Here is a 13270-nt window from a genome sequence, read left to right as displayed (position 1 = left end):
ACTGGGCCATACGCACTACCCTTTGTAGCGCCCATCTGAGCACAAACAAGCTGATATAAGACAGGTAAATTGCCGAACTTGGCGTTACAGCTGGAAAATGCCAGTGCGCCAGTTTTTACATGACGAAATTGCAAACTAACACCAGCCAAAAATAGAGCCCTTCAAATGAGTTAGATAACTTGCTGCAGTATTTATGAGAAAATCAACTGTGACTGATAAGCTATCATACCTGTTAATAAACATCTCATTATCTGTTTGTTAATTTTGATCATTTTAGGCCAAGGATAACAAAAGTGCATTTTAAGGAAACACAGTTTGAGCTTCAAGTCGTTGGAAAAGATGTAAGTTGTCAGTTATTATCTTTCAGTATTATCTGCATAAGGAATGTTTTGTGAAGTTATGGACTGAATTTTCAACCTTCGCTTTGTTTGTTTGTGATTATTCTGTTAATTTTAGCATGTTTCATAAACTCAATAATTTGAGATCATTCACACTAGCTAACTTGGTATGACTGAATCAGAGTCAATTTGTTTGGATATCGCAGGTGTAGAAAACCTCATTATAATTTCCCCCCATTTCAGACTTCATAACAAGGCATAAAATAAAACTGACTGAATGTTCCAAGGAGTATTTGCAGTACTCCCATGTGAAACCTTGAAAGGTCAATCGTGTGTTTGATCTTGAAAGATTTTGACATCCGCCTAATGTTTAATGAGAGAAATGAAAGAAACATGACAGAGCAGGACTACGGGACGTGGGTGCAGTCTTGAAAGTTCTCTCCCATTTTCACTGATGTTCATTTCACAGGTGCAAATGGGAAGAGAAACACTTCACACAAACTTCACTTCCTCAAAACATATCCAGCTTAATGATGAACCTTTGGGTTTTCGGGGAATTTTCAAACTTACGCTTTTGGGGAGGATTTCTTGATCACTTTGGAAGTGATGGAAAAAGTGTCTGGGCCCACACCTTCAGATATCACTGAAGCAGAACAACTTTTCTCCTCTCTCTGTTGAGATAGTGTGACTCATTGAAACCTGTGTGTCTTGCTGAATGAAATATTGAATTTGGTTTATTCAGTCGATTCATTTTCACTGGTGTGTGTGTGTGTGTGTGTGTGTGTGTGTGTGTGTGTGTGTGTGTGTGTGTGTGTGTGTGTGTGTGTGTGTGTGTGTGTGTGTGTGTGTGTGTGTGTGTGTGTGTACGTGCGTGTGTGTGTGTGTGTACGTGCGTGCGTGCTCCAGCTAGCGACCTGAGAGTCTCATTAAGCCGAGGCAGCCAGAGACCCATGAGAAGCCCATTATTGACAATACACTATCCGAGCAGCTCAGAAGATCAGAGCTTAATTGAAATAAAATAGAGAGCCATGGATCAACAGTAGCTACCTCCTCTTTGAGACTAGCTGTAGAGGTTAGAGTGTGAGTCGTCCTCTCTCTAAAGTCTGATATCTCTTATCCTAATGACCAAACACAGACATCCCATATGGGTGAAAGATTACACACTACCTGTTCATTTTCTGTACATGTAATGGTACATTTGTCAGGAGGGAGATGCAGAGGCCTATCCACCACCACCGAACACCACCTAATTATGTAGCCGATTGTTTTCACAATGAATGATGAAGCAAATGTCCTTTGTTATGGTATATGTTAGAATTATAAACCGTGTAGTTTGGGTTCTGGATGCTGATTGGCTGAAACAGCATTCCAGTCGTGTGTCTATCAGACAGTATATTTAAGCAATAAGGAGGAGGTGTGGGGATTGCGTCCCTTTTCGACACAGTAAAATTGGTCTATTGGCCTTCTCTGTTAGAGCTACAATGTCCTGGAATTCAATGCCCATGGACTTGAGAAGATGCACTGATTATTGTACTTTTACATTTAAATTGAAACATGGCTCAAGTCTATCCAAACCTGTACACATGAGTTATCTGTGCTTCCTCATATGTAAGACGACAGTTGATGATGGTGGTGTTGTTGTTAGAATGATATATTATTGGATGTAATGTATTTGTATTTTGTATTGTTTCAGTGAGTATGTGTATTGTGACTGTGTAATTGTCATTAGCTGGGACAACGGGTGCAAATTAGCTTTTGGCTAACCCCGGCACATTTACATGGATGTTGATTAATGTGCATTGTCCCCTATAAATAATGAAATAAATAAAATGCATACCTCTGGGGTTTGTAATATATGGCCAATATACCACGGCTAAGGGCTGTATCCAGGCCCTCCGCGTTGCGACGTACATAAGAACAGCCCTTAGCTGTGGTATATTGGCCATATATCACAAACCCCAGAGGTGCCATATCACTATTATAAACTGGTTACCAACATAATTAGAGCAGTAAAAATAAATGTTCTGTCATACCCGGGGTATACAGTCTGATATACAGTGCCTTCGGTAAATATTCAGACCCCTTGACTTTTTCCACATTTTGTTAGGTTACAGCCTTATTCTAAAATGGATTAAAAATAAATAAAAAATCATCAATCTACATTCAATACCCTATCATGACAAAGCAAAAACAGGTTTTTAGAAATGTTTGCAAATGTATACAAAAAAACTGAAATATCACATTTACAAAAGTATTCAGACCCTTTACTCAGTACTTTGTTGAAGCATCTTTGGCAGCGATTACAGCCTCGAGTCTTCTTGGGTATGAAGTGACAAGCTTGGCACACCTGTATTTGGGGAGTTCCTAACATTCTTCTCTGCAGATCCTCTCAAGCTCTGTCAGGTTGGATGGGTAGCGTCGCTGCACAGCTATTTTCAGGTCTCTCCAGATCGGGTTCAAGTCTGGCTGGGCCACTTAAGGACATTCAGAGACTTGTCCGGAAGCCACTCTTGCGTTGTCTTGGCTGTGTGCTTAGGGTTGTTGTCCTGTTGGAAGGTGAACCTTTGTCCCAGTCTAAGGTCCTGAGCGCTCTGGAGCAGGTTTTCATCAGGTATATCGCTGTACTTTTCTCCATTCATCTTTCCCTCGATCCTGACTAGTCTCCCATTCCCTGCCGCTGAAAAACATCCCTACAGCATGATTCTGCCACCACCATGCCTCATCGTAGGGATGGTGCCAGGTTTCCACCAGATGTGATGTTTGGCATTCAGGCCAAAGAGTTCAATCTTGGTTTCATCAGACCAAAGAATCTTGTTTCTCATGGTCTGAGAGTCTTTAGGTGCCTTTTGGCAAACTCCAAGCAGGCTGTCATGTGCCTTTTACTGAGGAGTGGCTTCTGTTTGGCCACTCTACCATAAAGGCCTGATTGGTGGAGTGGTGCAGAGATGGTTGTCCTTCTGGAAATTTCTCCCATCTCCACAGAGGAACTCTGGAGCTCTGTCAGAGTGACCATCGGGTTCTTGGTCACCTTCCTGACCAAGGCCCTTCTCCCTGGATTGCTCAGTTTGGCCGGACGGCCAGCTCTAAGAAGAGTCTTGGTGGTTCCAAACTTCTTCCATTTAAGAATGATGGAGGCCACTGTGTTCTTGAGGACCTTCAATTGGGCAGAATTTTTTTGGTACCCTTCCCCAGATCTGTGCCTTGACAATCCTGTCCCGGAGGTCTATGGACAATTCCTTTGACCTCATGGCGTGTGCCTTTCCAAATCATGTCCAATCAATTGAATATACCACAAGTGGACTCCAGTCAAGTTGTAGAAACATATCAAGGATGATCAATAGAAACAGGATGCACCTGAGCTCAATTTCGAGTCTCGTAGCAAAGGGTCTGAATACTTACGTAAATAAAGTATTTATGTTTTTTATTTTTCACTAATTTGCCAAAATTTCAAAAACCTGTTTTCGCTTTGTCATTATGGGGTATTGTGTGTAGATTGATGAGGAAAAACAGTTAGTTAATCAATTTTAGAATAAGCCTGTAACTTAACAAAATGTGGAAAAAGTAAAGGGGTCTGAATACTTTTACGATGGCACTGTACCATGGCTTTCAGCCAATCAGAATTCAGGGCTCAAACCACCAGTCTATAATTATGTATATATTTTATATATTTATGTTGCTAACCGGTTTATAATAGCAGTAAGGCATCTCAGGGGTTTGTGGTATATGGCCAATATACCATGGCTAAGGGCTGTATCCAGGCACTCCACGTTGGGTTGTGCATAAGAACACCCTTTAGCTGTGGTATATTGGCCATATGCCACACCCCCTCGGCCTTATTGCTTTAATATACAATGGCAAGAAAAAGTATGTGAACCCTTTGGAATTTCCTGGATTTCAGCATAAATTGGTCATCAAATTTGATCTGACCTTCATCTAAGTCACAACAACAGACAAACATCGTGTGCTTAAACTAATAACACACAAATTATTGTATTTTTCTTGTCTATATTGAATACATAATTTAAACATTCACAGTATAGGTTGGGAAAAGTATTTGAACACCTAGGCTAATGACTTCTCCAAATGCTAATTGGAGTCAGGAGTCAGCTAACCTTGAGTCCAACCAATGAGACAAGATAGGAGTGCTAAAGACTTACAGAAATCTCTGGAACATGCTAACGTCTCTGTTGACGAGTCTACAATACGTAAAACACTAAACAAAGAACGGTGTTCATGGGAGGACTTCACGGAAGAAGCCACAGCTGTCCAAAAAAAAACATTGCTGCACATCTGAAGTTTGCAAAAGTGCACCTGGATGTTCCACAGCGCTACTGGCAAAATATTCTGTGGACAGATGAAACTACAGTTGAGTTGTTTGGAAGGAACACACAACACTATTTTGGAGAAAAAAAGGCACAGCACACCAACATCAAAACCTCATCCCAACTGTAAAGTATGTTGGAGGGAGCATCATGGTTTGGGGCTCCATTGCTGCCTCAGGGCCTGGACAGCTTGATATCATCGACGGAAAAAGGAATTCCCAAGTTTATCAGGACATTTTGCAGGAGAATGTAAGGCTATCTGTCCACCAATTGAAGCTCAACAGAAGTTGTGTGATGCAACAGGACAACAACCCAAAACACAGAAGTAAATTAACAACGGAATGTCTTCAACAGAAGAAAATATGCCTTCTGGAGTGGCCCAGTCAGAGTCCTGACCTCAACCCGATTGAGATGCTGTGCCATGACCTCAAGAGAGCAGTTCACTCCAGACATCCCAATAATGTTACTGAACTGAAACAGTTTTGTAAAGAGGAATGGTCCAACATTCCTCCTGACCGTTGTGCAGGTCTGATCCGCAACTACAGAAAACGTTTGGTTGAGGTTATTGCTGCCAAAGGAGGGTCAACCAGTTATTAAAACCAAGGGATCACATACTTTTTCCACCCTGCACTGTGAATGTTTACACAGTGTGTTCAATAAAGATATGAAAACATATAATTGTTTGTGTGTTATTAGTTTAAGCAGACTGTGTTTGTCTATTGTTTTGACCTAGATGAAGATCAGATCAATTTGACCAATTTATGCAGAAATCCAGGTATTTCCAAAGGGTTCACATACTTTTTCTTGCCACTGTATCTTATTGATTTAGCTGCTGAATGTGATTTGCATTATTTGTTTGTTTGTGTGTTTGTTTTTGGTATAAGAGATTGTTGTTGTTTATTTACAGTGCACAGAGACGTCGTTCTTCTTCAAGGCACCCAATAAGACAGCCTGTAAACATCTGTGGAAGTGCTGCATAGAACACCACACTTTCTTCAGGTAACAAAACGACATACTTACGCACACACACACACCCACACACACACACACACACACACACACACACACACACACACACACAAACTGTCATAGGTAAATACTACTATACCAACACTATTATAGCTTCTCAGTTAGAATCTCTACCACCTTCCACAGGTAAGAACCTAAACTATCTCACGTTCAGTGAAAAATTATCCTCCCTCCTTCTATCTACAACACCATTACCCACACTATTCCAACCAAAGCCCTTCTCTGTCACCCCCCTCTGTGATCCCCTCCTCTGTCAACCCCCCTATGTAAACCCCCTCTGTCAACCCTCTCCTGTGTCATCCCTTACTCTGTCATCCCCTCCTCTGTCAATCCCCTACTCTGTCAACCCCCCTATGTAAACCCCCCTCTGTCAACCCTCTCCTGTGTCATCCCTTACTCTGTCATCCCCTCCTCTGTCATCCCCTCCTCTGTCATCCCCTCCTCTGTCAATCCCCTACTCTGTCAATCCCCTACTCTGTCAATCCCCCCCTCTGTCAATCCCCCCTCTGTCATCCTCTCCTCTGTCATCCTCTCCTCTGTCAATCCCCCCCTCTGTCAATCCCCTCCTCTGTCATCCTCTCCTCTGTCATCCTCTCCTCTGTCATCCTCTCCTCTGTCATCCCCTCCTCTGTCATCCCCTCCTCTGTCATCCCCTCCTCTGTCATCCCCTCAGGTAGTAACACTATCACATACCTCTTAACATAAAGATCCCAGAAAAGCTCAATTCCTTACAAGTCAAAGCCCCTAGAGTCCCGCAGTCCTTAATTAAAGTGAACAAGGCCTCTGTCTGGCAGCACAGTGCAGTGCGGTCTCTGTGTGTGTGTGTGCATCTGGGAGGGAGAGGGGTGGAAGGGTGGGGTGTGGTGGTGGTTTGGGTGAGAGAATGAGAGAGTCTTATGCTGTGACGAGACTATGGAATGGAGGTGGGTGAAGTGGGCATAATCCATTGGATGAAAATAGGCAGGTATATGCTGCAGCTTTAATCTAATCAAATGTTATTGGTCACATACACATATTTATCAGATGTTATTGCGGGTGTAGCGAAATGCTTGTGTTCCTAGCTCCAACAGTGCAGTAATATCTAACAATACACACACATCTAAGAGTAAATAATGGAATTAAGAAATATAGAAATATTAGGTGAGTGGATCTACTATACAAGTCCTTACAGACAACGGGAGAAAGAAGGAGAAGAGGCAGTTTTAGCCTCGTTGTGTGTACTGACTACATCCATTTACCTACACTACCTTTTCCCCATCTATCTTTCCATCTGGGTGTTTTTCAACAGTGATTTGAGTTCTCTGCAGTGTCTGAGCCCTGTGGGATAGGCCCTAGCGGTAGTGGTGTTGGTTTTGAGAGAGGCCTTAGCTCAACGCTGTAGTGGTGTTGGTTGTGTTAATAAAACATGGCTGGGTGAGAGACTGCTAGAGGCTTTTATAATGAGCAACAGCCAGAGCTTCTACTTCACTTCTGTACAGTAATGGACTAATGTACCGCTAGTACCATCAGTACACACACTCAGTACTCACACTCTCTCTATATATCTATCTCTCTCTCTTTCTCTTTTTCTCTTGCTCCTGAGTGGCGCAGCGGTCTAAGGCACTGCATCTCAGTGCAAGAGGCATCACTACAGTCCCTGGTTCGAATCCAGGCTATATCACATCCGGCCATGATTGGGAGTCCCATAGGGCGGCGCAAAATTGGCCCAGCGTCGTCCGGGTTTGGCCGGGGTAGGCCGTCATTGTAAATAACAATTTGTTCTTAACTGACTTGCCTCGTTTAATAAAGGTTAAATAAAATTACAAATAATAATTATCTGTGTCTTGCTCTATCATTCACACTCACACACTTACAGTTGCTCTCTCTGTCTCTCTCTCTCTCAGTTAAATTCAATGGGCTTTATTGGCATGGGAAACATATGTTTACATTGTCAAAGCAAGAGAAATGGATAAACAAAAGTGAAATAAATAATAACTCTCTCTCTCTCTATTGTTCACACACACAGACACACACGCACTCTCTCAGACTCAGAGCTTAGAATTTTAATGAAGCTCCTAGTGGTGTTCCAGCAGTAATTCTGTCATTAAAGCAGAGATCAGAACAAGAGACCTGCTGCTCTGTAGCCGGGAGAGAAAGTGAAATAGGGCAGCAATTCAGTTCTCTTCTCTCCCTATAAAAGAATAAAAACTACAAAGTGGATTCAGCATTCAAACATGCATCGCCGGTTACCTTTGTGAAAGATGCAACATTTTCATTTCAGCCTAAGTGTTTAATCCTCCTTAACATGGGTTAGTCACTTTGGAAATTCATGAAGAGAAAAATAATGCATTTACTACTTGTGTAATAATGTACTGTAGAAACTTCCCCACAATATTCTAGGAGACTTTAATGGAAGTACAGTATTTTCACATTCTTCATCTAGGCCTTTTCTCCATGGTTGTTGCTTTTTCTTAGAATGCCAGAAAATGATGGCAACACACTGACAAGAAAACTATCCAAATTTGGTTCCCTGGGATCTAAGCATCGGTACAGGTGAGCAAACCTCCATTCTATATCCGCTTCAAAGCTAGCATCCTTAATTGAAACAATAACAAAACAATCAGCCCGCCTCTACTTTGGTAAAAAGCTGAGGGATGGGCCTGGAGAAATTTAACCAGTCTCAAATTCATATAGAGAGCCATGGATGCAAAGAGTAACCATCCATGATATACATTTTGAGGCTATACAGCGTTTGTTTACATTTACATTGTTTACAAACATTGGAGTAAAATAAGCTTATATTTAAGGTACTGATGGGGTACAAGAGTTAAACTAAGCTCATGAGGCATTTATAAGTTATATTATTCAAGAATCAATGTATATATATAATTAATTTATAACTCCAAAAGTGTAGCAACTAAGTATTCTTGCTTTAAATGTCGTTATGTGTATGAAACAATATTGTAGAAACTGTGTTGAATATTTAGAATATAATGCATTTCTATGGTGTGTAAGATGGAACTCCTCATACATAATACATAGAAATAGTATAGCATTATTCTCTGCCTATTATCTTATCCCCTTCTCTGTCATCCCCTGAGGTAGAAACTTAACACTATAACATGTCCTGAGATAAAGAAGGTCAATCCATGAGGAAGTCTCCCAGCATGTATTCATGCTGAAATCTACAACCTTGTGAATAATGCAGTCTGTTTTACAAAGGAGCTAAAAGGGGGGTTCAGTGTTAGACAAACACACCGTGTGTGTGTGTGTGTGTGTGTGTGTGTGTGTGTGTGTGTGTGTTTCTGTGAGTGTTAGAGCGCGTGTACGTGTGTGGGTCACCACAGAGAAGAGGAAGACCTGAATAATTCAGGGTTCACACAACATCCGTCTCTCCTTTGTCTTCATTCTGTTGTCTACTTCCTGTATCTATTCTGAGAAGAATAGTTGCAGTTTTCTTCTGCAATATTTATTTATACATTAGCGACCTCTGCTAGTTGTAGGGTCACTGCAGTCACAACTGTGGCTGTGTTTTCCATGTTTATGTTGCTCTTCAACACCTCGTTGATCCATCAGACTAGCTTCCCGCTGATGCACATCAATGTATGTGTACTGTATTTCATATGTATGTCATTGTCAATGCATGTCACTATCACTGTGTATCACTGTCACTGTGTATCACTGTCACTGTGTGCGTGACAAAAGGTTTTGACATATGAAAGGTTAAGAGCAGATCATCTCTGTATCTCATAAGAACCTGACAGACCAGAAACATCTGCCCTCTGAAACCCTTCTAGTGGAATTTTACTCTCTGTCTGCTTACAGTATCTCACACTTATAATACATGTTTGACCTGTTGCATACTTAGAAATGTACCTGAAATGTACCTAGACAGACAGGACACCCTGAAAAGATAGATGATTAAACAGTGTGTGTGTGTGCATGAATGTGTCTCTCTTTCCCTACAGTGGAAAGACTGCTATGCAGATGGGCAGGGATCCATCTGTCAGCCTGCCTCGACCAGACCTGCAGGTGGTCAGGACCCGCAGCAAGACCTACCCCAAGAGACCATCACAGACCACAGGTCAGATGGACATACAGCATACTTAAAGCCTACCTAAGACCTACATAACATCCACAGACGCACTACACAACACGTGACAAACACAATGTCACTAAGGGTAACGTATCAATGGTACCTAATGCATACCCAAAAACATATTCTCACCTTTCACCTCTACCGTTTCCCAGTAGAACCTCTCACGTTGCTATTGACAACACTGTCAGGTGAAAAGCACCTTAGTTGAGTCTCAGTAAGTTTAGTATTCACTTCCTCCTCCTGTTCCCCCATCAGGAACAACACAGGGCTTCAATTATCTAATCATATTATATTCACTTCGACAGTTCACACCGACAAACATACAGTACACTCTTTAAAAAAAAGGGTTCCGAAAGGGTTCTCTGGCTGTTCCCATAGGAGAACCCTTTTTGGTTCCAGGTAGAACCCTTTTTGGTTTCAGGTAAGCCTTTTGGATTCCATGTAGAACCCTCTGTGGAAAGGGTTCTACATGGAACCCAAAAGGGTTTTACCTGAAACCAGAAGGGTTCTACCTAGGGCGACCACATTTAAAATACTAAAATGTGGGACAAAGGGAGGATTTTGCAGGACATTCACGGGACAGTGTAGCCTGCAAATGTGGCCTCCTGCTGTACAGAACAAGCTAATTGAAGCGCGCCTATGGGCTACTCTTTTGCCTCGCGCTAAATTTGTTGATGCAGAAACAAGACCAAATGTGCTGTTTTATGAAAATCTGAGAATATTTGGCCAAGGAAACATTTCTGGTTTGTCTCAGGGAATGTAAACCAGTTAGGAAGGGAGACTTTTAAAACCAGATTGAGTGAACCCACTGGGCACAGACGCCTGTTCAACGTCTAGTTTTTACATTTGGTTGAGTTTTAAACTAAATTCAACGTAAAATCAACAAATAAGTTCACCATGTCATTGGATTTAGGTTAAAAGTTGGGTGAAAAAAAGATGAAATGCCCTTACATTGATTACTTTTTTCAAATCCAATCAGTTTTCACGTTTTACAAAGTCTTCACATTGATTTTTTGGGTTGAAATAATGTGGAAACAATGTTGATTCAATCGGTTTTTGCCCGGTGGGAAGTAGCAGCACACATGTTTAATGAGCATGGAGAGCCTCACAAGTTTGATGAAACCACCTATCTTTCAGTCTAATAAGGCTATTTACTTACTTTTGTAGCTCTTAGTCAGAAGCAACTGTCCTCTCCATGTTTAGCTGGATTGGTTCACAATCCGGGACAGTTCTACCTGGAGCCAAGAAAGTTTTTTCAAAGGTTTCTCCTATGGACAGCTGAAGAACCCTTTTAGGTTCTAAATGCCACCATTATACTTAACATTTCCTCACCTAGTTACTGGCAGAGACTGTTCTACCATTGAAACTGTCAACTGATTATTTGAAGATGGCGCCGAAGAACATGGCTGACGTTTTACATTCTCCCAACCAATTGTGCTATTTTGTTATTTTTTTTGCATTTTGTGTAGCATATTTTTTATGACCAAAAAGAACTTCTGGACATCAGAACAGCGATTACTCACCGCGGACTGGAAGAAACCTTTTCCTTTAACGAGTCTGACGAAAAGGATATCCTGCTTTCACTGGAACAGGCCCAGATCAACGCCTTTCACGTGAAGAAAAGACGCCGGAAAAGGGGCTGCAGATCGGGCATCCTTCTGAAAATCCAGAGGCGAGCGAGTAAACTCCCACTGCCTCCCATTCTTCTCACTAACGTGCAATCATTGGACAATAAAATGGATGACCTACGATTAAGATTATCCTACCAAGGGGACATTAAGAACTGTAACATCTTATTTTTCACCGAGACGTGGCTGAACGAAGATACGGACAGCATAGAGCTAGCGGGATTTTCCATGCACCGAAGAACAGAGACGCTACCTCTGGTAAGACGAGGGGCGGGGGTTTGTGTCTTTTTGTCAATAACAGCTGGTGCGCGATGTCTAATTTTAAAGAAGTCTCGAGGTATTGCTCGCCTGAGGTAGAGTACCTTATAATAAGATGTAGACCGCACTATCTACCAAGAGAGTTCTCATCTGTATTATTCATAGCCGTTTATTTACCACCACAAAACAAAGCTGGAACTAAGACCGCTGTCAACCAACTCTATAAGGTCATAAGCAAAGAAGAAAACGCTCACCCAGAAGCGGCGCTCCTAGTGGCCAGGGGCTTTAATGCAGGCAAACTTAAATCATTTTTACCCAATTTTTACCAGCATGTCACATATGCAACCAGGGGGAAAAAAATCCTAGACCACCTTTATTCCACACACAGAGATGCACACAAAGCTCTCCCCCGCCCTCCATTTGGCAAATCTGACCATAATTATATCCTCCTCATTGCTGCTTACAAGCAAAAACTAAAACAGGAAGTACCAGGGACTCGCTCAATATGGAAGTGGTCAGATGACGCGGATGCTACACTACAGGACTGTTTTGCTAGCACAGACTGGAATATATTCCGGGATTCATACAATGGCATTCAGGAATACACCACCTCAGTCATCGGCTTTATCAATAAGTGCATCGATGACGCTCGTCGGATGTGGCAGGGCTTGAAAACTATTACAGACTAGAAAGGGAAACCCAGACGCGAGCTGCCCAGTGACGCGAGTCTACCAGACGAGCTAAATGCCTTTTATGCTCGCTTCGAGGCAAGCAACACTGAAGCATGCACGAGAGCACCAGCTGTTCTGGATGACTGTGTGATAATGCTCTCGGTAGCCGATGTGAACAAAACCTTTAAACAGGTCAACATTCACAAAGCCGCTGGGCCAGATGGATTACCAGCATGCGCGGACCAACTGTCAAGTGTCTTCGCTGACATTTTCAACCTTTCCCTGACTGAGTCTGTAATACCTTCATGTTTCAAGCAGACCAACATAGTCCCTGTGCCCAAGGAAGCGAAGGTAACCTGCCTAAATGATTACCGCCCCGTGGCACTCACGTCGGTAGCCATGAAGTGCTTTGACAGGCTGGTCATGGCTCACATCAACAGCATCCTCCCGGACACCCTAGACCCACTCCAATTCACATACCGCCCAACAGATCCACAGATGACGCAATCTCAATCTCACTCCACACTGCCCTTTCTCATCTGGACAAAATTAACACCTATGTGAGAATACTGTTGATTGACTATAGTTCAGAGTTCAACACCATAGTGCCCACGAAGCTCATCACTAAGCTAAGGACTCTGGGACTAAACACCTCCCTCTGCAACTGGATCCTGGACTTCCTGACGGGCCGCCCCCAGGTGGTAAGAGTAGGCAACAACACGTCTGCCACGCTGATCCAGGGGTGTGTACTTAGTCCCCTCCTGTACTCCCTGTTCACTCATGACTGCATGGCTAGGCACGACTCCAACATCATCATTAAGTTTGCTGACGACACATCAGTGGTAGGCCTGATCATCGACAGCGATGAGGCGGCCTATAGAGATATCAGAGAACTGGCAGTGTGATGCCAGGACAACAATCTCTTCCTCAATGTGAGCAAGACTAA

At 42.5% G+C, this 13270-nt stretch overlaps 1 protein-coding gene across 2 annotated transcripts in view; it reads left to right on the top strand.

The window, feature by feature from the left end:
• Positions 1-13270, top strand: part of LOC115149366 (band 4.1-like protein 4) — a 103179-nt gene that overhangs the window by 70315 nt on the left and 19594 nt on the right. For both annotated transcript variants that reach the window (XM_029692174.1, XM_029692172.1), the window contains exons 10-13: positions 278-341; positions 5568-5659; positions 8144-8221; positions 9637-9752. In XM_029692174.1, coding sequence (XP_029548034.1) covers positions 278-341; positions 5568-5659; positions 8144-8221; positions 9637-9752 — 350 coding nt within the window. The remainder of the gene's footprint in view (positions 1-277; positions 342-5567; positions 5660-8143; positions 8222-9636; positions 9753-13270) is intronic.

The sequence above is a fragment of the Salmo trutta genome, chromosome 15 (assembly GCF_901001165.1).
Source record: "Salmo trutta chromosome 15, fSalTru1.1, whole genome shotgun sequence".
NCBI lineage: Eukaryota > Metazoa > Chordata > Actinopteri > Salmoniformes > Salmonidae > Salmo > Salmo trutta.
The sequence above is the reverse complement of the archived record's forward strand: the minus strand, read 5'-3'. Positions and strand labels throughout refer to the sequence as shown.